This window comes from Mytilus californianus, unplaced genomic scaffold (assembly GCF_021869535.1).
Source record: "Mytilus californianus isolate M0D057914Y unplaced genomic scaffold, xbMytCali1.0.p SCAF_15, whole genome shotgun sequence".
Classification (NCBI taxonomy): domain Eukaryota; kingdom Metazoa; phylum Mollusca; class Bivalvia; order Mytilida; family Mytilidae; genus Mytilus; species Mytilus californianus.
This window is the reverse complement of record NW_026262637.1, coordinates 4,632,605-4,659,701: the sequence shown is the minus strand read 5'-3', so window position 1 is coordinate 4,659,701 and position 27,097 is coordinate 4,632,605. Positions and strand designations below refer to the sequence as shown.

The 27,097-nt window shown below is 32.4% G+C and overlaps 1 protein-coding gene across 1 annotated transcript in view; it reads right to left on the bottom strand.

Annotated features, from left to right (window-relative positions):
* Positions 1–27,097, bottom strand: part of LOC127725945 (receptor-type tyrosine-protein phosphatase beta-like) — a 172,126-nt gene that overhangs the window by 25,893 nt on the left and 119,136 nt on the right. Inside the window, exons 7-10 of the mRNA XM_052233249.1 lie at positions 4,110–4,238; positions 3,893–3,969; positions 3,370–3,504; positions 1,229–1,354 (exon numbers count right to left, since the gene is read on the bottom strand). Of these exons, the coding sequence (XP_052089209.1) occupies positions 1,229–1,354; positions 3,370–3,504; positions 3,893–3,969; positions 4,110–4,238 (467 nt within the window). The remainder of the gene's footprint in view (positions 1–1,228; positions 1,355–3,369; positions 3,505–3,892; positions 3,970–4,109; positions 4,239–27,097) is intronic.

Genomic DNA, 27,097 nt, shown 5'->3' with positions numbered 1-27,097 from the left:
TGATTGTGATAAATTTCGGTAGCTGGATTTTTCATGCAACTTTTAAGATTGCTTCCATAAACAGTTGGCTTATTTTCTTTATGATGGGCGATGGTTCATGCTGATACCATGTTCAATAAGTACGAAGACATGTTGACAATAACAAACTATATTTATTAACCTTCTATACAGGAGAGTATCATAATACAAAACAATAAAGTCCGAATCGTATCCGGTTAAGATATGTCAATATTACGGTATGTGACAGATACCAAAGTGATCATTAAAACAATATATATTCATATTTTTACTTGCTTTCTTGGTTTCTTTCATTCATATAATAGTACATATTTGTATGTAAAATTTGATGATTTGTGCCATGATAATGATAAGTTGATTTTTTTTTTATGCTTTTTATTTAAATTGCTGAGTAACTTTATATCGGTGCTTTGTGTCTATGTTAGTGGTTTTTGTGTCTCGTATTGTTCATTTGGGTTATGTCAATTGCAACTGATTTTTACAGTTTGATCTTATGTTGTGCTGTGACATCACTGTCTTAGGTTAGGGGGATTATTGAACGCTCACAAACTTGGTTAATCCCGCCATATTTTTTATATACCTGTCCTATTTCACGGGCTTATAGTGGGTGTCGTTGGTTCATGTCTGTCATAATTGTATTAAGTAAATTGCATTGTTCTGAATTATACCGATAGTTTTATCGTTTAAACTGTTTCAAATTTTTCATGTCGGTGTCTTTTATAGCTGACAACTAGTTCAACGTATGGGATTTCATCATTGTTGAATGCAGTGCGGTGACCTATAATTGCTTTTGTCTTCGTCATTTAACTCTGGTGGATAGTTGTCTCATCGGCAATCATATCACATTTCCAAAACAATTTTATGTAGAAGTTAGCATGAAGAAAATCTACAGCTTCAACCATCTCATCACAGTAAATATATCTAGCAGACCTGTATGTTGTATTACAGAAGAAGGCCTTATATGAAACGCAGCAAATAATTCGATTAGTCAAAAGACCATTTGATTTGATAGCAAAACTTTTGTTTGATTGGATTGTATGAAAGTTTAGTGGAGAGAGCAGAAAAGTCATAACTATCAACTGAAATGAAAGGACAATTAAAAGCACGTTATTTATCTAAAACATGCAATTTTCTACCTCATTTGGTATCTGGTGGAAAGTTGTCTCATTGGCAATCATACACCTAGTTTTTATATAAACATAGTACATACCATCCGAAGCACAATGATACGAAGTGCATACTCTGGGAGAAATGAATCTGATTCCACTTCTACAATAATGTCCCCAAAGAATCTTTTTTCCTTGGTATCTTCAGGCCAGTATAATTCACATTTTTTCTGTGAAATATAAGATTCTATGAAACAGATTATGGGGATTATTTCCTATTGTTGATAAGATAAATACATGTCTGACACTCCTAGATCACGGATAACTACCAAACGCCTAAGCAACTACATTGTACTTCTTTTATTGCTTTTATCTTTATCAGTATCTATTTTCCTTGTGTTAAGCAAATCAAAATTGATACAACTTGTTCACCTTAACCTGATAGCTTATGGAATACTTGAGTATACCTCCATCATTTCGGCCCATAATGTACTGATCCGACGTTGGATTTTCCATATGTTTAAAGGTTTTTCGTTAATTTGCTTAAATATTGTAGTAATGATGATTATTTTTCTTTATTATTGAATGATTTGGTAACATATTCTTATTTTGAATTTCATTTAAGGAAACAACTGAGAAAGATGTCACTGTTGTTCGAAATACTAAGAATTTCTGCGCAAAGAATACATTAGCTTAGCTGTATTTGGAAACATTTAGGATTTTTTGGTCCTCACTGCTCTTAAACTTCGTCCTTTATTTGGTATTTTAACCTGCTTGTATTCAAGTGTCACTAATAAGTAACAAAAAAAAAAAGAGGAGAGGCAAAAACTACAAAAAGAGATATTCAATCTCAAATGTAAGGCAATGCAAAAACGAAAAGGATTAAAATCCCAACAACCGTATAAAAAACACAACAAAGAAAACTAAATATATAAAGACTGAGCAACATAATCCCCAACCGAAACCAGGTAGTGACTGTAGGTGCTCCGGAAGGATAAACAGATCCTGCTTAACATGTGGCACCCGTTATAATTCTAATTATGTAGTTCACATTAGAGAAGAAGAGGACGGGGTTGTGGTTTCGACAATTGGAATACATCCGTCGTACGCTGTGAAAAAAATATTCCATAACGGTTTTCCAACTCGTGATGGCGTATTAACTAGGAAATATATAATCCATAGGTATTTCCTGCTGAAATCTCGCTACATAAAAAAAATGGAAAATTGACAATTGGTAAGATTAAAAAAATTTTTTTTTTGTCGTGAAGTTTTGTTCTAAAGCAACTTCATTGTCAATTGTTACATGAATGTCAAGAATCGAGGCAGACTTTACTGTATTTGTTGTATCCTTGATTTCAAGTTCGATGGGATAGATGTGTTCAATATAGTCAACAAACTTTGAATTTTTTTGTGGAACATGAGGTTAACGGGTATTGCTAGGTTCTTTTCAACAATAGCGAAATATTCTAAACCAAATATTTGTATCTATAAAACAATTTTCTTAGCGTTTGAAGTAATTTATGGTTACGAAATCCCTAACTTAATTATTTACTATGAAAAAAACGAAAGATACCAAAAAAGATATTAAAGTTTTTAAGTCGAACGCCAGTTGACAATGTCATGACAAAAACGAAAAGCGGAAAATGATCAAAGGACGAACAACATAATTCATAACACAATATAGTTATACATTAATTAGATTCATTGAAAATCTACAAAGACACTACAGAAACGTAAGACGAGAACAAAGGAAAGTCAAAATTAAAAGCATAAAGATTAATAATAGAGAACAAAACATCTCTGTAGTCGTAAATTTCCCGTCTAAAATATCTTAATCTTGAAACGGACAAGTGTTGCTGTTCATAATAGAGTATAACACAATAAGATATTCAATTATATCAATATCATTTAGATCTAGAGGTGTGTCAGTATGTGACCATGAGTATGTATGGTCATTACAAACATCATATATTGATAGATAACACTGAAATGGACAATGATTAAGGTACGTTTTTTTTTTAAATATTTCTTATCATTATATTTTTGTCTTGTTTGTAGTGGCTGGATGCATTTTTTGACATATCATCATGTGAATCTGGATGTACAGCATTGTGAATTTTGTTTTGAAAAAAATGATGACTTTTTTTCATTTCAAAGACAATTTAGGTTTAATAAAGATTCATGAAAAAATATAAATAAAGTTGTTTGACATTTAAATCAAAACAATATTTGAAGAAGTATGTACCCTTCCTCTTTCCATCAATTGGGTAAGCATTACAATAATGCTGACGTTTTGCTCCCAAACCATTCTCCAGAAGTCGGCTTGAGTCGCTGGTAGTGGTCCTTGGGATGCTATGTACTCTCTTGGAGAGCTATAACCCTGCAAAAAATTTCAATGCCGTAAATATGCAAATTATATATATATATATATTTTATCAAGCATGAACAGCAAAGGATAATTCGAGCTGAACTTGTGTACGTTTAGGTTAGTTAGCTCAAAATTCAGAATCACAATCAAGGAACAGTGGTTTATCTGTTCGTATACAAGTAAAACAGGATATGTTTACAATGATGGTGCAAATACAAGCACCTTCATCTTTCACTGGTGTCTATTGTGTGTGTGTGTTTGTGTGCGTTGGTGTGTTTCATGTTTGTATACGTCTGAAATGATAGTCTTAACACATATTTGTAATTGTCACTTTCATTTATTATCTTCTCATTTATATATTTTCATTGTCCTTAATCATAGTATGATACTTGCTACGTACTGGAATGTAATTTGCATTAATGAAATCTGAACCTGGCTCATCTTCAATTTCTATCAGTTTTACTATAGAATGGTCAACTGAAATATAAAACGAAGTATTTAAATGCTATTTATAACTTATATAGAGATGAATAATACTGAAATTGTTCTATATAAACTATATTTAATGAACAATGTATCAAACATTAAATACAATTACAAAATTTGAATGTACTTACATGGCAAAATGTTGGTATATCGATTCTTTGGTCTGTTTTCTTGAATTTGAGATTCATACATTTCATGCTTTGGGCTAAGTAATCCTAAATCCTGCAAATTAAACAATTTTTTTATATCCATATAATTATCTGCAGTAAACACTTTGGCCAGAATAAACAAAACATCAAATTCTTTGTTGTTGAAAGCGTGTCAGATCTAATATTATAGCTTTTTGCGTTAATGCGACGTAAAGCAAACACTACCCAATCAATCAATCGGATGTAATCTTGACTTAAGGTTTTTATTTTCAAGATATATACATAATTGGCTTCTCTGGTTTTTTAAGGAAGATACACGTTAAGGATTATCTGTATTATCCACTTTTTGGTTCGGTTATTCTTGCATTGTATGCATTGTTATAACCGAATGCGATATCTTGATATCACCACATCTCTGCTCAAAATTAACACCGGAACATGTGTCAATGGATAAAATAAAATGTCGTTATCAACATATATTGCTAATGCTTAAGCAGCTCCTGATTTCCTTCAGAATTTTGACATAGCACGTGCCACCAAATACTATGTTTTTTTTCTCTCTTTATCTTTATGGTGATTGGTCGACGTCATTGTTTTCTTGTAAGTTTTGTTAGTATTTTATCTTCTTTTTTCCGCAATTTGAAAAATCTTTGCTCAATTCTTTAAAAATGTATATCAGTTAAGACAACGATAGTTTACTGATGTAACAATCTCTAAGTCGAATATGAAGGCAAGTAATGGTAAAAAATATAAAACGAGGGAATAGCATGTTTGTCAAAGGGATTCAGACCGGGTGCGTCGTCAGGGTTAACGTCCCATGGTATGCGGGCACCTCCATAATGCAAGTTCACGTTAAGTCAAAATGTCACAATTGGGATACGACACAATAGGTAAAAAAATAGATTAGACAAATATTCAGATATCTAAAGATCGCGAAGACATCTATCTCTTGTTTCGAGACACACGAGGTCAACCAATTCGTGATATAGACCGTACTCTGTATGGGACTACACGTTCCATATAGTGTGAACATGCACGAGCGTAGCGTATCACTTGAGATATGTAAACGCCATACGATGAAAAAGAAGGTATGTCACTGTTGAAAAAGAGGAAGGTGACAATTGGAAAGTTGCAATCGTCACGTTTGCCATAAATTACAATTTGAAGACGTCCATCTACGTCAATATCTTGGAAAAGATCAGGATATGAAGCATACTTTCTCTATTAGGTAGTATCGTTAAATTAAGGTTCTCTAGCACTGAACTATATCAGATGCAAACACTCACTGAAATGTGGTTTATTGAATGACAGGACACAATCTGAAAGTGAACTTAAAGAATTTTGCAAGTTTTTTTTTCATTTTTCTTTCAAAAAGTTTTGTATGATTTCTGCTCCATATGAAAACAATTCGGCTAGCAGGATTGCACAATGAGTACTCGTTCGAATTCCAACCACACTTAACAAATACTTTGTAGATCAAAACGTCCAGCATTTTGATGATATCATCCTGGGCGTTGGGGTACATGTATTTGTAATCATTGTTGTATTTAAGGTATAGAACCACTAATTCGGGTCCGGTCAGAAAGAGCATAGAAAAAAAAATAGTATATATTTAAAAAAAATAGTTCCTACGCATGGCTGTAACTTTGTAAATAAGTAAAATATTTGGGTAATTTTGGCATCAAATGAAAGCTTAAGGACGGTAGAACCCTTGTTGAAGGTTTCTTTTGAATAATAAAAACAATATATAAAATACTTATAGGAGGGCACATTTGCCCTGATGTTCAGATCAGAAGTACCTGTTTTTGTACAACCAAATTTCCAGGACCAGTGCGCTCTCATATGCAATAAAAAGTATGTTGCATTAGCAGGATAAGGTATAGTTTTGACATGAAATGACAGCTACTGTTTTATTCTTTAACAAAGTAAGATATTTCGTGACCAAAAACAAGAAATTTATATCTACGATTTTTCATTTAATGTATGCAAATCTCTGTTAAATGTATTCAATCCTTGAATATAGTATAATGAACAGTAGTATAATGTGTAGAAAAGTAAAAAAATTGATATTACTGCAAAATTGTTAAGATTGTGATTGAAGATCTTGATTTTAATTTCATAACACAGGAAAGAAGGTCGTGAATGAGGCATTGTTGGGGGATATGTGGGATTACCATTTTTTACTTTGACTTCCGGGTTCTTATATGAAACATTCCTAATAACATGAATAATAATGTAAGCATAAGAAATACTACTGTCAGAAGCTTTGTAACAACAGCATATTGGTAGTGGAGAGAGGAAACGGCGTCCACATCTGTGTTGATCGAACAATGTAGATTTTGAATGCGCATCTGAATGACTGATCGTACGACTTTGATCCCTTTACATAAGGTGTGGTAGGCGATTTATCGATTTTTATGACATAGTCGCCAACTAAATCCGTCAGAATCCTGGAGATGTTCTTCCAGTTGATTGGCTGGGAAAACTGATATATCGGGACTTTGAAAAACAACCCTCTAAAAACTCATCAAACGTATCAGGCTTAAAATAGTGTATGCCAGACGTGCGATTCGTCTACATAACACTTATCGAAGACGTTCATTGTTAACGATGCCGAGATCTTTAGAAACAACATTACCACTTTGACTTTATTTACATAGAGAGGTGAGGATGCCACATCCTTGAGTATAAAGGTCTTTTTTTCAACATAGACTGGTATGAACCGAATCCTTAAAAGATTTAGTGCATACCGCACTGATTTTATTGCGTATAATTATTTTATAACTTTATGACGATCGATTAGCATCTTCTTTCGAAACGTTCTCACAAAGATTTGGTACACGTTTTGAAAAGAAACTATTTGGTGAAATCTCTTTACATATAAACTCAGTAGGCATTTTTTTTTAAACATGATCATGGGTTCTCATTTTTAAATTTGCTAGACGTGTGATTGCAAATACAATTAAACTATTAAGGATTACAAGAAAAAATATCAGAAGAAAGAAATCAAGTATCTTGCAGTTCAAACGCACTGTACAAACCGGGATTTGTTTTAATTGATTTCAATAAATTTCCAAAAAGTGTCAAGCTTCCGAATATTTTCGGAATCAACTATAAGTTATCGTTTCCCGAATTCATTGCTAATTATGTGTCAATTTTGTATTGGCGTGTTGTTCTTTAAATCTTCGTTCGTTCTTTATTTGTCAAAACTGTGTACGCCAGACGCGTGTTCCATCTTCACAAGACTCATCAGTGACGTCTGAATCTAAATAGTTAAAAAAAAAAGACAAAAAGAAGCAGATTCATCACCTAATCTCATGCAATACGATATTTTCCTACTTTTGACAAGTTTTTCGTTAAGTTAGCTTTCCTTGAATTGGAATTGAGACCAGTGTTTTTTTTTAAATAACGAATTATTCGAACTTTTACCTTAAAATCTTTTGAAAATCCCATATTGCTGTTTCCTGATTTGTTCTCAATTTGACTGGCAATGTCAGCTAGCTTAATAGGTCTGAAAAAAAAGTTTTATGATTTCAATATTGTTTGATGTTTTATCAACATACTGTGTCCCTCTTCTTGCCGACTTGTTCCTTTATTCATATGAGGCTGATTTCATACAGGAACGTCTCAGGAAGAATAAAACGAAGTTATCAGTATCCTTAAACTCTACTTTCCGCTATATAGCTGATGTGTTCTAGCTAAATAATTCAACATTTGGTAACTATGTTGAACGCATTTATCCCATCGAACTTAAAATAAAGGATACAACTGATACAATTAAGTCTGCCTCATATCTTGATTTACATCTAGAAATTGATAATGAGGTTCGGTTGAAAACAAAGCTTTACAACAAAAGAGATGATTTCAGCTCCCAATTGTTAACTTTCCATTTCTATGTAGCAACATTCAAGCAGCGCGTGTTTACGGAGTATATATCTCCGAGTTGATACGATATTCCAGGGCTTGTATTTCCTATCATGATTTCCTTGAAAGAAGGTTGCGGCACACAAGGAACTATTAAACCAAGAGTTCCAAGTGGTGAAGTTGAAATCAACCCTTCGTAGATTTTACGGACGCCATCACGAGTTGTTTGACCGTTATGGAATATCCGTTTCACAGATGATAGCTGATATTTTCCAAATGTGACCTACCGAATTAGACTTATCACCGGGTTTGTACTAACATGAAGAACATAACGGGTGCCACATGTGGAGCAGGATCTGCTTACCCTTCCGGAGATCATACCCAGTATTTGGTGGGGTTCGGATTGCTCAGTCTTTAGTTTCTATGTTGTGTTTTGTGTACTATTGTTTGTCTGTTGGTCTGTTCTTTTTTGGCTATGGCATTGTCAGTTTATTTTTGACGTATGAGTTTGAATATCCCTTTGGTATCTTTCGCCTCTTTTTTATAAAAAAAGAGGCGAACGTTGGGAGAGAAAAGGCACATCCATTCGGCAATAAACACTCACATTATATACCCGATAAGACTCACATTATTCAAATTCATTTGCTTGATTCCACAATTTATACCTTAGATATAAAAATTAAGGATACGTGGTATCATTGCCATTGAGGTAAAGTGAGGTGGATGTAAGCATAGATAGGTGGATCGTTTGTTTTAAACGTATATTTATTTTATTACAAATATTATAGAAGATATTGGTTTTATATAAGAATTTTATATAAAAAAAAAAAGAGACATTCCATATAAGTGGTAAAAGAGAGAATGGAAACGGAGAATGCGTCAAGGAGGCAACAACCGGACCAAGGCCACAATAGTAAAAATGAAGGGGTTACTCTTTTTACAAGAAACTATTCAAAGGAAATAAACAGTTGTTGCTCTAAATTACCATTTCTTTTTTGTATACTCATTCAGTTATCCCCCTGAAGAAATTTTATATTTGAGATGCAGCTGGTATCTAAATATATTTTACTTAATCTTAAAAATGTTATTCTGTAAAAACTGTAAAGTTTACTTTTCAGTTTTGATGATGACTTCAGTTGCCTGAATACAATACAAATTAATGCCATATATCGGAGATATTTTCCGATTTTGAAAAAAAACCAATCATCTTCAATCAATATTTGCAAAATGTCAATTTTGATGAAGTAATGAAAACTCATAAAATACTACTTGTTTTTCTTTTAAATGTAAACCCAATGATTTTATTCAACATTTTGCACCAAAAATATCCGTATATGTAGCTTATATACCTTTTTTGGGTTCTCCATGCACACATTACATTCTTAAACAACGTTTCATCAATGACATATTTAGCCACGGAAGTCAGATTTAGGTCAGGAATCTGCAATTATTTTCCCCTAGTGGTAGTTGACATATGTTAGTTGTTTAAAAAATCACTGAACATTTTAGAGAATTAATGCAACAAAAAATATTGACTGTTATCAGACGATAGAGCACTAATTATGCATGTAAAATATACCCTACTTGTGATTTCTTATACATTTTTTTTTTGGAAAAAAGTACATCTTACTAATCCTAAATTATTCATATTTGGCGTGTAATTTGCAGAATTATTGTATGTAGTGTAGATCAAAAGTAATTATAGGTAAACAGTTAGAAAAATCAGTTATATATATATCAATCATCGAACATACTATTGCTGTCAATAATAGTGAAATAATATACAAATAAGAAGATGTGGTAAGATAACAATTTAGACAAATATCCATCATTTAGATGTAACAACTATATGTCACCGTACAGCCTTTAACAATGACCAAAATGCATACCGTTTATCAACCTATAAAAGGCCTCGAAATGTTAAACAATTCAAACGGGAAAACCATTTTGATGTATTTACAGAACAATAAAAAAAACGATAGAGTGAAATCAACGGTAACCCATGAATTACAGGCTCCTGACATGGGACAGGCACATAAAGAATATGGTTGTGTAATAAAGTGTCTACATACGACTCTAGCTTGCCGATTATTCAAAGTACACATTAAATGCTACGTCTCAAACGATAATGTTAAAAACTAAGAAAAAAAGAAACAATTGTGGTAATATTTAGACCATATTGACTAAAAGTGACGCAGATATTCAAAATCGTCAACAATATCATAATGGTGCCCGTAAATATTAGAAGGGACGACGTCAACTTTACGTAAGAAACCCTTGTTTAAATTGGAAGCAGCCAACTACAAATCAAAGAAATCATGACAAGAAACATAAGCTCTGGTATTTAAGAGTTTTTCTAAAGTGATTCCATTAACATTCTTAAATCTGTTGTTTTGGAACACAACAGTATTAAATGATCGATAAAGATTCCAGACGTATAGATAAGAAAATCATGTTGACTTCTTCAAGAGTATAAAGGGCATACTAGGACTACATGACATAGATATGAATTATTTAAGTCGTCAAATCGATATCAATGACTGAAAGCTGAGGAAAAAGATAAAAAATCTACAGCACAGCCATAATGTTCATGTGTACATTCAAAATGGTAAATATTCCGTTTGCTGTGACATTTTTTTTAAGTTAAGGAGAAGTTTTTGTTAATTGGGTGGGAAAACGGATTTTTTCATGAAATATGCCAGCATTATGAATCGTTAAACTGTATCTGCATATAAATACAAACTGATTTTACTGGAAGTTTTATCTAGCACTTATTGTTGATATTCACCCCATATGTACCAAGTGTTAAATAAGTTTTATTGATATTAAAGAAATTTCTTGGTATTCCTAAATGGAAGATTATATACACACAGAAGAAGAAGTATACTTAACAACAAAATTATTTTCATTTACCTGTGTATAATATGACGCAGGTTTTTTCAAAAGTGATGATTTTCTAAATATTGTTTAACATTTCACAGTGGTATCAAACTTTAACTTTGTTTAAACCTGTTTATTTACTTTTGACCTTAATTATTTATCCCTTATATATTTTATTAACTATGTATTTGCATTCAGGTATCACAGATCAAATTTATTCGTTCATTGTGTGTTAATTTACGTTTTTTGATTGAGTTAAGCCTTCCAACTGATATTTTATAGTATGTCTTTCTATGTTGTGATGTTATAGAATTGTTTCAGAAAAGGGTGAAGGTTTGGTACCATTAAAACGTTTAATCCCGCTGCAAATGTTTGCACCTGTCCTAAGTCAGGAATCTGATGTACAGTAGTAGTCGTCTGTTTATGTAGTTCATACGTGTTTCTCGTTTCTCGTTTTTATATAGATAAGACTGTTGGTTTCCCCATTTGAATGGTTTTACACTAGTAATTTTTGGGGCCCTTTATAGCTTGCTGTTCGGTGTGAGCCAATGCTCCGTGTTGAAGGCCGTACCTTGACCTATAATGGTTTACTTTTATAAATTGTTATTTGGATGGAGAGTTGTCTCATTGGCACTCATACCACATCTTCCTATATCCATATGATACATGTTCAGAAGTTTTCATAGCCGATATTCAATTATAAATTTGTGAAATAAACCTATAACTATATTAAGGTGGTATAAGAATGTATAAGAAAGAAGGATTGTCTTCTTAATGTAATTATTTAAATTTCTTTTCTCAAAGTTTTAGCGGATTTATGCCTTTCCTGACCTATTGATTACTTTCATGTAATCAATATGTGGTTCCTTTGATTTCAGTTCTTGATTAGTCAAAATCAAATTATGACGTCAAAATTTCGTGCTTGCCTTTGAATTTCATCTTGTGACGTCACTGAAAAAGCGCCATTGTCTGATGACGCTACATAAAACGAACACATCTTTTTGAAGATTATTGGAAAAGAAGGATTCAATTCGTCTACGTGTTGTCTAAAAATCATTAGACAGACAGATTCTACCACTACATTTCGTGAGATACGACATTTCTCTACTCTGGACAGATAGATTTAAATATTTAAAGCGCTCGGTGAACATCGCGTTTTAAAATTGTAAATGTAACTATCTCAAGTGGAAAAATATCGTTTCACATTTTATGCAGTCGTAGAATCTATATTTACATCAAGAGGCATTGTCAATCGTTTTGTTTAAAAATTTATTTCATTGACGGTAATGACATAATCAATTTCGTATGTTCGTTATGATAATTGAATTTACTTGAATGTACCCTTACTTGACTGTTATTCGATAAAAAAATTATCTAACAAATAATTTAGATCACGATTTGAAAGGAGACATTTTAATTGTATTTAGAGTGGAAAAAAGTGACAATTGTTATCTGAAAAGCACAATCTGTGGTAAATGGGTGGTAGATCTTGATATCATTTTCATATGAAAAACATAGAGATTTCATATGAAAAACTGTCGCATGGTAAACGGAAAAGTAATAGAAAAAATCCACGTTTTTGCATAATTTGTAATGTCCATTTAAGCTATGTGAAAGCATATTACCGTGCATGTACAAAAAACTCAATAAAGATGCAAGATTACAGCACAATGACTTGATTGTTTAGGTAAAGGTTACTTTCTTTGGGTAGCTTGCTTGCTAGCTGCACCATGAAATCATTATTAGTTAAGGTACCACCTTCCATTGGGCGGAGTCAATTATAATAGTTGAGTAGGGAACCAATCAATAGTACGGACAGTGCATACACATTGTTAAACCAGTTAAGAAATATGTTTTCAATTTAGATTTCAAATAGTGTCAATTATAAGTCACAAACATGTTGTAGGTGTGTTTGATTTGTCAATTTCAATTTGATCAAATTGTACCATTTTTACAATAGCACGGTGAGAGATACATCTCAAAGATTTGACCCGACTAAGTTTATTTTTACACAGTCTGAAGCATTTCTTCCAACAAATACTCAGCAAAATCAAGATCATAATGATATCTGTATTGTAAATATATATATATATAATATAAAAATAAGAAGATGTGGTATGATTGCCAATGAGGCAACTCTCCACAAGAGACCAGATGATAACAAATATAATAAGGATATGAACATTTTTTTTTAAAGCAATTAAAACTTTATATAGAATTATATATGAAAATAGTCTAGTTAAAAATTAACAGAAGTAATTGCTTGAAATGAAATTGACATATCAAACACACCTTAAACCTGTCAACATATTTTGGAACCAACTTGTAAAACTGGTTTCACAATATTTGTTCATTGTTCCTACTTTTGATTGGTTCCCTGCTCAACTCTTGACAACACCCAAAAGAAGTAGCTAATAATGATTTCATGGTTCAGCTTGCAAGCACACTCAACACTCAAGTCAATGTGCTATAATAGGACCTTATAAAACATGTCTAAATTAAAGGAATGAAATGTTATCTTTGACTTTTACAAAATTGTTACATACACCACTTGTAATAAACAGATTTCAAAATACAAATTAGTATTTGTCTCAAAAGATGGGCGTAACACATAAATTATGTTTTATATATTTCTTATCAGGGGAAAAATAACAACACTTGTTAAGACTATTTTTTCCAGTTCAGTCGATGTTGAAAAATATATACGACGGGCGCAAACCGAGGGAAAAAGCTCAAATTAACTTTTGCTTATTGTGCATAAAATGATCAAGAGGACATCAATATATTTCAGTTATTGTCAAAATCCAAAATGGCACTGCAGCTTTCTCAAAAGAATACAAGCTTTGAAGCAAATGATCAAATGAGTAACAATCAAAAGGTGTCAGTGTGCTACAACATATTAAAACGTGTTTTAGTTAGTCTTTGTTATCGCCATGTCATTGATACAGTCTTGTATGTACAGTTATTAGGAACCACAGAATTAATATCTTTAGGCATTCAGCTGTGTTTTGCATAACAGTTTTGAATTTTTGGTGTTCAATGCTCCTATCTTTGTACTTTATTTGGCCTTAATATTTCTTCATCAAACAACACGCGTATCGGGCGTACCACAGTGTAAGACTAGAATGTGTTTATGATTACTTTCAGTGACTGGGATTGAAGACATTTGAAGTAACAGAAAGACACACAAAGTCGTTAGGGAATTATCCATAACATTCTATACAGAAGTTTGAGTAAGATCAAATGAACAAAACATTAAACTTAGGTACTTCGGTAAGATAACCAGTTCCTGTTCTAGTTAAGGCACCCATCATGTAAGGTAAAATCGATATTAATTACATCCGTTGCTTTGTCTGCAGCAATACAAGAAAGGATTGACCTGTATCTATATGTATATATATTGACGGTTATTTGGAAACTGAACTTCCGTAGCGGTCGTGATAGCAGTAGTACAACTTTCATGGTGCATTTTGTTTAAATGAAGCAGTAAGACAATTACCAAGTTATCTATAACTGTTTTTCGCAAATAATTTTTTACATGAAATTCAATTGGAAATATTCTTTTAACACGAAAAGGGTTACCAAAAATTTGGTCTAGGACCTTAGAAATTGTACTTTAATTCCTCTTACATACAACGAAAAGCGGGTTACTAGTGTGCCGATTTTTGCTTGAAATTTTATGGATAAAGGACCAGTTACCGTCACTTATGAATCTAGTTCCTTAATTATGGAAATGTACTATTAATAAAAAAAACTATTGTCCTATTTTGCTGTTTTGAGGCAAACGGAGATGGAAGTTTGTCAAATGAACCAACAAGATCGTCATTCTGTTCAGGAATTCAGAGTATCTTTGACTGTCGCTTAATCTGAACGGATCTCGAGTTATGTCACTTGCAATTAACAAGTTACACTGTATTGAAGGGGATCATAGAAATTGATTCTGAAATAAATAAACCTTTTTTATTCCTTTGAAGGAAATTTTAAGTCTTAAGTAAGCTTTTCTTTTACTTTATCTACAAACTGCCTGCAAAAATTAAACGCTTGACTATGGAAACCAATAGGACGAATTAAAAACAAACTGTCATATTCCTGACTTGGTACAGGCATTTTCTGATCACAATAGTGGGTTTACCTGGTTTTATAGCTAGCTAAATTTCCCACTTTTATGAGAGTTAATAGTTCTGTTATATTGATAAAAATTGGAGAGCAACACAAATAGTCATCATTGGTTAACGTGACATTAATTGGGATCCAGCAGGTTTAGTGTTTTGTTTCAGATAATGTATATAAATCAAAAATCCAACAGCACCTCATGAATCAACTACAGTGTAATAATTAATAAAAGAATACTTAAACCGACATTTAGATTGGTATCTGGATTAAATCCACAAACATTTACTTTTTATTATATTTTCAGGGACAGAGTTGATAAATTGAACAAATAAACTGAAAACACTTGAATTTAAGGGTGTATTCAACAAGAATTAAAAAGCAATAATGTACAGCAATGACACGTACGTTTTTTTTACAGCGGTATACTACTGTTGCCTTTATTGAATCACCATCAATATATCAGACCAGAAAAAAAACCAAAAAATGCATACTGATACGGTTTTGAAAAAATCATCACTGAAAATACAACTGAAAGAGTATGAAACGGTCCACAAAATCATCACAGAAACTGTTATGTATAATTCAAAATGTCAATATTACCTGTTTAAGTTACTATGAACCGTTATCAAATAATACTGTACTCACAAAGTCATGAAAAACACATGGCACCGTCTAGACTGTTACCTCCCACAGCTGTATCAATTGTCGCGATATATGATATGTTAACCTGCTTAATTATTTTAGTGTAGAATAAAATGCTAGTCTGTTAAGATGCCTTCACTCTCAATTATGTTATAGTTAGCAATACATAACAGAAACATTACTGATAAAACAGTACCAAATCAGTGCAGTACTGCAAAAATACTGACAAAAACCAGTACTGAACCATCAATAAAAGAATCAGAACTAAAGCAGTACTGAAAACATCTGTATTAAATCCTTAAAAATGAATGTTTACAAATATATAAGTCTGACAGTCAGTAATACTGAATTGACAGAAATTATAACATCATAATTTTATCATAAAACCGTCCAGTACCGGTTACCAAAGATTTTTTCATTACTAATAGAAGTAAATTACGTCTTTACACAAAATCCATTTGATATTAGATGTGAACTGATAGATACTTTAGTCTTAGATACATGATATTTTTATTATATTAGTTGTAATTGGCTTTGGACTAGCTGCCGGTAACTGCGAGTACTCTGATATCTGTCTTCTTGATGTGGAGATGTTTCAATACCCTGCCACGTGTGGTCTGTGTTTTTGTAACTTGTTTTTTCTGCTTTTTATCGATCTGATGAGTTAAACCCTTTTCAACTGATTTGTATAGTTTGCTTTTTTAACTGTCCCACATTAGGGGGAGGATTGGGCGCCCTCAAACATATCTTACCCCGCGACATTATATTTGTGCCTGTCTTAAGTCAAGATCATGTAATTCAGTGGTTGTGTGTAGTTGCTGTTTATCATATTTGTTTTTCATTCATTGTGTTGTACATATATCCAGCCGTTAGTTTTCTCGTTTGAAGTGTTTAACGTTTATCATTGCAGGTCCTTTTATAGCTGAATGTGCGGTGTGGGTTTTGGTCATTGTTGAAGGTTGTACGGTGACCTATAGTTGTTAACTACCATGTCATTTGGTCTCTGGTAGAGAGTTGTTTCATTGGCAATCATACCACATCTTCTTATTTTATATTTTTTATATATATCAAAAGTTTGTACGCTAGACGTGCGTTTCGTGTACAAAAGACTGATCAGTGACGCTCGAATCAAAATAACTAAAAAGGCCAAAAAATTACGAATTTGAAGAGGGTTAGTAATCTATTTTTTGGGTAGAAAAACCTTGTTATTGGGAAAATAAAACTTTTTGTTAACAGTTAATCTATAATTATGACTGTGTCAATGACAATTCCTGTCAACACAGAATTGTTTACTATCGGATTGGTGACAAATTATTGCTAATAAATAGATAGGCACATGTTTTGTTTCATTGCATAATATTATCGTCCTGTAGACTATCTAGACATTGTATTATTCGTCGTTATTTCCCTGTTAATTCTAAGTTCGTTGTAGGTGTGGTCAGTTGTACTGTGTAATACATTGGATTTCATTGTTAATGCGAAATTTCACGAATGAACTTGACCGATTCGTCATCTCAAAACATGACGTCATACGAATGAAAAACTATCTGGCTAAAGGTAATTCCGTTACTTTTACGCTTCATATTCGGGTTTTGGCCGCTGTATTTGTAAAGTTCATCCTTTGTTAACGCTCAACAAAAAATATTGATTCTTATTAATAAAATTCATAAGATCTTCTCAACACTTTTAATAATCTTTTTGGTTGATCTACATGGAATAAATGTAGATGTGTGACATCGATGCTACTCCAAACCGCGATGGTCACGCTGATGTGCTATTGTTCGATGTTGACCTTGCTGAATGGCGATGGTGGCATTCATTTCAATGTAGAATTAATTTGTTTGTTAGAAGCAGTTTTTTCGTGTTCTAAAGTTAATGAAGGACTTATAAACACTTGATTCTACGGGAAACAGGGAGTGTTTGGTGGGGAGGGGAAAGTCAAATTTCTGTGGCGGATTTTTTTTTTCGAAATCTATACAAGGTTCTTTTATGGCATACGATGGAGTGTGTCATTCTCTAAATATATACGTGTCCGCAAACAGAATTGGCGTCTTCATATTATTCATGTACTAACCTTACAGTAAACCTGGAACTCAGGAGTGGAACAAAATAAAGATACAATTTAAACGCAGAGTCATGTTCACATGCAGAAAATCAAAACGGGCGATCTTTCATTTATGATTCAACTGTAACTGTATATAAGAACATACATAGACAATAACGAATACAAATTTATAATGACTGATTGATTGATTGGTGTTTAACGCCACTTTCAACACTATTGTGCTATTTCGTGGCGGTCAGTTTTTATTGGTGGAGGAAACCGGACTTCCCGGAGAGAACCACTGACCTTCTGTTCAACTACTTAGACCACTCGGCGACCGAGGCCCCAGCAAATTTATAAAGTAACAATTTATAAAATCCACTTTTCATAATGATTGAACATCTGTAGATTTTTAACTAGCCATCACGCGTAAGATAGACCATCGCACATCACCGAACGGACCATCGCACTCCAGTGTCCCCATCGCACCTCTGAGTCCTACATCTGTGAAACAGATGACAACAACAGATTACACTGTTCGACTCCCAAAATCCGTCAACATATCCATATCTATTGCATCATCCCATGATTACTTGAAATAAGCAACATTACGGCTGTCGTAAAAAAAACACAAAAAAAAACATCCCTACCAACTGTACCACATGACGTACTTAAGGTTTTTTTAAGTTCGTTCGGCTGATAATTTTGCAAAATACGTCTGATTTCTTATGACAAAATAATCAACTGTGCCAAGAGGTATGATACGTCCGTCTTGTGACTAATTAAATGATCGTGAGTATAAAATAGAATGTAAGGAAGGCATCTTGTCATGTAAGATGAGATGCACTTTGTAATGAGATGTGCAGCATATGAAAACAAAAGACAAACAATGTTTAACATTGCAGAACAGAAACTTACATAAACTGAATGAAGAAGAACTATTTAAAACTATTTTTGTCATCCTTTGAGTCAATAGGTGCAGTTGCAAACTATGCTGTCTTGGATATGCGATCAGCAAAATATTAGGCAGTACGTATATAATTACAAACTCATATATTGTTACAGTCTTACTTAGATTATCAATATACTTTTTGTGTGTAATTTCTCTTTTCTTTATCTATCATGTACATTACATCTTATGTATAAACTAAAAACCTTACATACTCATTCGTAAAAAATAAAAATAAAACAATATTAAATGATTATCACGAAGAAGAAACTATTTTATAAGATAGTTAACTTTGTTTTATTAGTTTACATTAACCATCTTTAATCAAACAATATTTGATGTATGATAATTATATTTATGAAAATGTGTTTGAGCTTGACGGTCTTGCTATAGAGCATGATTTATATAATCAGAGTTGAAAAGATTGCTTCATTCATATATATTTATGTCATATTACTGTCAGTACAAACAAATTATCATTCTTATTTTTAAACAAAGCCAATTGGCAAAAGGAGTTAATAAGTCAGGATTTTAACCCCTACATATGAACACTAACGTTATAAAAGTGCATAATGCTACCTCAAAGTAACCCATCATGAGTGCAATGTATCATTAAAGTGAGATAATTTATTGTGGAATATATTGTATTGTGAAGCATTTCATATACAAGCATCAGAAAACCACAAGACCATGTTAATGTTGAATGTATAGAATAGTAAATTGAATTATTTCCTTTTAACAAATATCAGTTTTCTGTTTTTACGATGCACTTTCATGATACTTTAAAACCAACTTTATATACGAGTTTGTTAATTACATAATTAAGATTGACAGAGTGGAAACTTTCTATAACGGTTTATATGTTTCTCTGTTATATATTTTCATATGATTGATAAAATAATTTGAATTTTAACCAACGAAAAGTATTACTTACTTACATAATTAAAAAGATATAATGCATGTGTTAACCTACTATTCTCGGTAATAAGGGACCTTATGCCTATTATCAATATTATGTTAAATACATGCACAGTCATCAAATGAATCATGTTATATTATATATCAATTTTTTAATTCTACTTGTTATTGATCAATGGGACAATGCATGTAGACAGTATCTAGCACCAAACAATTACACTTATTTGAATACATATTTTAACTTTAATTAATTAGTAATGCTCTGAACTAGGGGAACAACTCCTGCTTATAATGATTTCCCAGTATATGTATATATGTAATGTAAATGTCACATAAATTTCTACTTTTAAGTGAGAATTTCATTAAAAACTGCAACGACTGCAATGATATGATACAACAATGACAAACAAACAAAGAAACATAAGCTGTTTTGATAAATTATAATAAAAACCTCATATTTCAGAAAGATTTATTTAATGTTTATATTTTTCTTTGTATGTGTATATACTTGTATGAATATTGTTAGTACTTCATAAGCCTCTGAAGCTGGCTAATACTAGTATATAAGGTTGTTGCTGTTGTATTGTAATGTAATTATGATGTTACATTATGTATATTGTATCAAGATGCACTTTAAAAAAATAGATAAACAAGAGGCTTTCAATAGACTGAATCGCTCACCTGTTATTTTTTTTTGCTTAAATCTTTCATCAATGATTATTTTTGCTTTTTACCCATATGTTCCATTTTAGCCATAGTGTCTATGTTTCTTGACGTACAAGGAAATGAAATACAAAATTTATACTAGATTCATTTGAGAAGATTTTTAAAGTTAAAAAACATAAAACAACTTGTGTAAAATTGTCCTTAAAGGTTAATAACTCCTTAAGGGGTCAATTGACAATTTTAGTCATATAAACTGTTTTGTAGATCTTACTTTGCTGAACATTTTTGCTGTTTACAGTTTATACAATTCATAAACTAGATTCCTAAAGGAACATTCATTCAAAGTTAAGAAGTATTAGGCACAATAGTTTCAGAAGAGAAGATTTTTAAATGTTAGCAAACTTAATGAACACATTTCGTAAAATTGTCTTTAAAGGGCAATAACTCCTTAAGGGGTCAATTGACAAATTTGGTCATTTAACTTTTCTGTAGATCATACTTTGCTGAACATTATTGCTGTTTACAGTTTATATCTATCTATAATAATATTCAAGATAATAACAAAAAATTGCAAAATTTCCTTAAAACTACCAATTTAGTGGCAGCAACCCAACAATGAGTTGTTCGATTCGTCTGAAAACTTCAGGGCAGATAGTTGTTGACCAATTGAACCATTTTACCCATGTCAGATTTGCTCTGAAAGCTTTAGTTTTTGAGATATAAGCAAAAAACTGCATTTGACCCCTATGTTCTATTTTTGGCCATGGCGGCCATGTTTGTCGATGGATCAAATCTTCGGATACAATTTATAAACTAGATACCCTAAGGAACATTTATTTAAATTTGAAGGTATTTGGCTCAGTAGTTTCAGAGGAGAAGATTTTTGAAATAGTTTACGACGACATTCGACGACAGACGACAACAGACGACGACGACGACGACAGACGACGGACGACGACGGACGCCAAGTGATGGCATAAGCTAACATGGGGCCCTTCGGGCCCTGGTGAGCTAAAAATATATCCCCCATATTGAATCGCTGCTGAAATGTTGCCACATAGAAATAGTAAATTTACAATAAGGAGCCCGTAAATCATCTCTCCTGTTGTTAAGTTTAGTTTTCAGCCGACCCTCATTATCAATTTTAGATGCGAGTCAAGATATGAGATAGACTTAACTGTATCTCTGGTATCCTTTATTTTAAGTTCCATGGAAAACGAGAGGCGAAAGATACCAGAGGGATATTCAAACTCATCAGTCGAAAATAAACTGACAACGCCATGGCTAAAAAAGAAACAGACAAACAGACAAACAATAGTACACAAAACACAACATAGAAAATTAAAGACTAAGCAACACGAACCCTACCAAAATCTGGGGGTGATATCAGGTGCTCCGGAAGGGTAAGCAGATCCTGCTCCTGAAGGATGCGTTCAACATAGTAACCAAACTTTGAATTGTTTAGTGAGAGCGGAACGTGAAGTTTAATGATAATGCCAGCTTCTTTTCATTCCTCCTAATAAGCTCTGATATGAATATGAAAATAATGAATTGTGGTTTGATTGCTAAAGAGACAACTATCCACCAAAGTTCAAATGTAGTTGATGTAAGCAATTATAGGCATCCGTATGGCCTTTAACAATGAAAAAAACCTATACCGTATAGTCGGCTATAAAAGGCCCCGACATGAAAACATGAAACAATTTAATTGAGAAAAACTGACGGCCTAGTTTATAACAAAACAATTCACGAAAACAAAATATGACAGACATGAACCAACGAATACAACTGAACTACAGGCCTTTGACATATAACAGGCATAATGTGGCGGGGTTAAACATGTTTGTAAGCGCTCAACCCTCCCCTAACATTGGACATTCGTGTTACAGCACAACATAAGAACAAACTATTAAAATTAGTTGAAAAAAAGGCTTAACTAATCATATCAGTACAAAGCAGCAAAATATCTAACAAAAACACAGACCAGACGTGGCAGGGTATTTATACATCCCTTACAACAAAACAACAAAAAAAGACACAAAGTACAGATCTGAGAGTACTCGCAGTTACTGACAAGTAGTTCAAAGCCAATAACAACAAATGAAAACATCATGTATCTAAGACTAAAATATCAATCAGTATATATCTAACATCCAATTGATTTTTGTATAAAGACGTCATAAACAGTCAGAGAAAAACACGACCTTGTGCAATGCCAAAATATAGGAATCGACAGATTGTAGTAACGTGAAAGTGCATATATGTATAACAACACCATTTAGTATGGTTTTAATTTAATAATAACAAAACTAATATCTATACCAATAAAAAGAATATTCAAAGATCTAATTACAGTGTTGAATTGATAAAATTTTGAGATAAGTTTATTTAAAGTATTGATAAGTTTACCCGGAATTCAGCTTCATATGAAAAAAGGAACAAATTGACAAGAAAAGAAACACAGTTGGTTTCCATGGGAATGCCAATTTTTAGTTGATAAATTAGTGGGTCCCAGCTAAGACGGGCGTATAACTCAAAAATTGTCAAGAGAAGTAACACAGGGCACATACAGACCTCGTATGATAGGACAATATTATTTACCAGGGAAAACACAAACGAGAAACAAACTTCCGTTATAAATAATCATATACATGTACTATCTATATATTCATACACCGCACCATATTCAATCATTTAGACAAAGCATTTATTTGAAGGGACATTAGCTACGATTAATACCAAAATTTTAATACGATTACTTTTGTTTCCCGTATTGATAAAAGCTGAATTTTGAAATAATATTTCGGTATAAGCAGTCAGTTTGGGCCAATTTTTCAAAAAAAGCTCCAAAATATTACTGATGTACTATTGACTTTCAATTCGATAATTTAACCTCATTGAATCTGTATTCGTGTGATCTTCAATTAAACCTCTTAGCTAGAAATGGGTAAAACGATGTTTAACATATTTTTAACCTATGATATGAAATCAAACCGTCCTAGAAAAATCCAAATGCACGTGCTCGACATCTATTCATATGTGGATTTATGTTTATATAAATATATAATATGACCATCGGCAATCTTCGAAGGTCATCTTGATTGTTAAAATGATGAACATTAATGGTTTGATTTAAAGTATTGTGCGAATATTGACAATTAGATATTTAAGAACCTAAAAATGGTTTGCCTTAAAAAATATAATTGTATTTTAAATATACAAGAAGCACAAATATGGTTTGCCAAGGATTAAAACTCTACACATTTCATTTTCTGATTTAAGTATTAAATTCAATTTGATGTTACAGACAGTTTTCAACATATTTTGTTTGTGATATTAGTTTTTAAAATAATTATGTACATGTATTAATGTCTAAAATTGATTTTTTTTTGTTGCTTTAGTTTTTTCATTGAAGATATATGGCAACTTGTATATACCACAAATAGTTTTGAATTGTCGACGTAATTGAATGTACGTATTAGGAATTTGTATGGTTAAAAAGATTCCAAGGGGATGGTCAAACTCACAAGTTGAAAACGAACTGACAATGCCTGTGCAAAAACTAAAAACGACCAAAAGACTAACAACAGCCTTCACAAATATAAAGACTGAGAAACACGAATCCTTCGAAAAACCGGACTGATCGCAGATGTAATGGATGTATTGTGATGTATTGTGATGTATTGTGAAACGATGTAAAGTATGCATAGGGCAAGAGAGAAGAGTACTTCTTCAATTACTTATTCTCTACCTTTTGATGAAAAAGAATCTTGTGTTAGTTCCTATTGATCAGCACTGTCGGTAAGTATGGATGGTAATACAGAGAACATACCATTTGGTTTAAATTGGTTTCTTAAAACTTTCACGTGTGTATGATACAGGTCAAACCCTAAATTAATGCGTTAACGGCAATCTTAACTTCAATTTAACGTACGTCGAAGTTGTCAACCCTGTCAAATATACTAATAATGTTTTTTTTCTTCAAATCACCGGCTAAATTTGAACAAAATTTAAAAAATTGAAAGACGATGTACGGTTGATCAGTTAATATTTTGTTTCAGTTTACACCTCATTTTTTGTTATCATTCTGACTATTTATGTTTTCAATCAATTGAAGAATATTTCGCTTCCTCTTGGATCTAACTAGAAATTTGACTATTAAAATCAATCATAGCCCGATCATTCGGTCATATTACAAACAACTAAAAATTCCATATTTATTTGCAATACCTTTTTTTCTCTTTGCTTGTCATTTCTACTTCCACTTCATCAAATGCTGTGTTGTGTCTTCCTACTGATACATCAGATGGTTTTCTTTTGTTAAAACACCTTCAATAATTAACAAATTCAATTCAGAAATTGTCAAAAAAAAAAAAGAAACATAGGAACTCGTCATACTGATCATATAGTATATCATAATGTAAAATAAAGTAACTTAAAGATAGACAAAAATGTCTACGTTTTCGACTTAACGATTTCATCACGAAGTCATAATCTGAGAGTTATTAAAATCTCCTGAAATATGCATAAACAAATATTATTTATCATTCACTTCAACATCATACAAAAAAGTGTGTTCGACAATTTATTAACATTTTGCCTGCAGTGAGTCGTTTACCAAAATCAATTAAATACATTAGTTGATACATGTATATAACTATTCTTCTAAAACACTTTTAACTTTTGTCAAGAATTCATTTTTCATTAAATTTAAAAATCTTTGTTGTTTTGAGTAATCACGTCCGTTGTTTTCATGTCAGGTACTTTGAAATGTTGAAATAACTTCAGAAATACTAATACAGGTACAGAAACTATCACAAATAGGTTTACCGATACAACGTATCAATGTCTCAACACAAATTAATCCTACAGTTCATTGCAGTAAACAAATTCTGAGTAATAAACATATATCATCTTGGGTGTTTCAAAGCACCATTATTTTTTTAGTTGGTGTTTCTATAGAATATTTTGGAAACTTGAGGTAACATGGTTACTAAAGCTTGTACACAGGGAAAAAAGGGGTGAAAGTTTGATTGGTTAACTTCCAGTGATGGTTATTTTCTTATATGCAATGAAATGTTATGTGAAATTTTGTCTATAGTACTGGTCAGGATAAAACTTTACTCATGCCAAGTATTTATTTATTTAAGAAACCGTAAAAAATACAACTTAAGATAGAAAATTAAATAATTATTCATCAAAAATAATTTTGAAATATAAATAAATTAAAAATATATATATATATTAAAAGAAAATCAATAGAAGAGCTTCAATTTAGAAATTGGACTAATAGCTTTATGTCTAAATATAAAAAGAGTAAAGGAAATAAAAATGCAATAAAAAATAAGTAAGTATGAGAAATGTCTAAAAATAAAAAGTGCAAGGGAAATAAAACTGCAATAAAAAAATTAGTATGATACATTTAAATATATACTGAGATCGAATAAAAGTCTAATACCGTCCGATTATTAATTATGTGGAAAAGCCTGTCTGAATAAATAAGTTTTAATGTTTTTCTTGAAAGTATTCACAGATTCCGTGTTTCGCAGTTCTTTCGGCAAGTCATGTCATAAAACGGCGGCCACTCTATCAAACCGTCTCTCTCCGTATGTTTTTGTTCTAACTGTTAGTTTGACTAGAAGCATGTTGTTTTCTGACCGAAGAGTTCGTGTTGGCTTGTAAATGTTAACTAGTTCGTGTAGGTACACGGGTGCTTCCTGTTTCAGAGATTTAAACACATAAAGCAACACTTTGTATTTGCAACGAAATGTTATTGGCAGCCAATGAAGAGATTTTAAAATTGGACTAACATGTTAGTTTTTCTTTTTTCTTGTTGTTAATTTTGCGGCGGTGTTTTGTACACGCTGTAATCGTTGGATTGCATTTGCGGGAAGTCCATATAACAATGCATTCCCGTAGTCCAAGCGAGACGTCACTAAAGAGCAAACAAGTGTCTTTGCTGCATTCTCTGTAATGAATTGACGAATTCGACCGATATTTCTGATCTGGTAGAAACAAAATTTCGAGGTCGCACTAATCTGTTGGTCCATCGCCAACGTTTTATCAAAGTAAACACCAAAGTTCTTGACGCATGCTGAATTACTAACGATGTTTTTGCCAAAAATGAGGTGACAGTCTGAGAACTCTTTTACTCCATGTTTTGGAGAGAAAATTATCAGCTCAGTTTTATCTTTGTTTAATTTAAGCTTATTTGAACACATCCAAGAGCTTATGTCCGCCATACAGGTTTCAAGTCTAGCAGATATTTTGTTCCAATTGTCAAGCGGTTTAATTACGAGATACACCTGAGTATCATCCGCATAGCAATGGTAACACATATTATGACGTTTACATATTTCACCTATGGGTTTCGAGAAAATACAGTGAAGTTTCGGTCCGAGGACGGATCTTTGCGGAACACCATACTTCAGATGAATATCGTCCGACTGAACAGAGCCGATTGCGATACGCTGAGTTCTATCAGTAAGATTTGATAACAACCAATTTAGCGCGGCTCCAGATATTCCGAAAGAGTATTCAAGTCGCTGTCGTAAAATGGAATGGTCGAGGACGTCAAACGCTGCCGAAAGATCTAACATTAATAAAACTACACAACAGTTATTATCAAGTGCAACAGTTATGTCGTGATGAACCCGTAGCAATGCCGTCTCGGTGGAATGGTAAGCAGGTAAGCCGATTGAACACTATCAAAAAGATCGTTCGACTGAAGATGGTTCACTAATCGACATTCTACAATTCTTCAGTAAGGGTCGTACAACTGCTTCCTTAAATATTTTTGGAACACACGACTCGTGTAATGACTTGTTTACTATTTTCGTTATGATTGGTGCTAAGCTGTTCAAACACGGTTTTAATAAAGAAGTTGGCTACGGG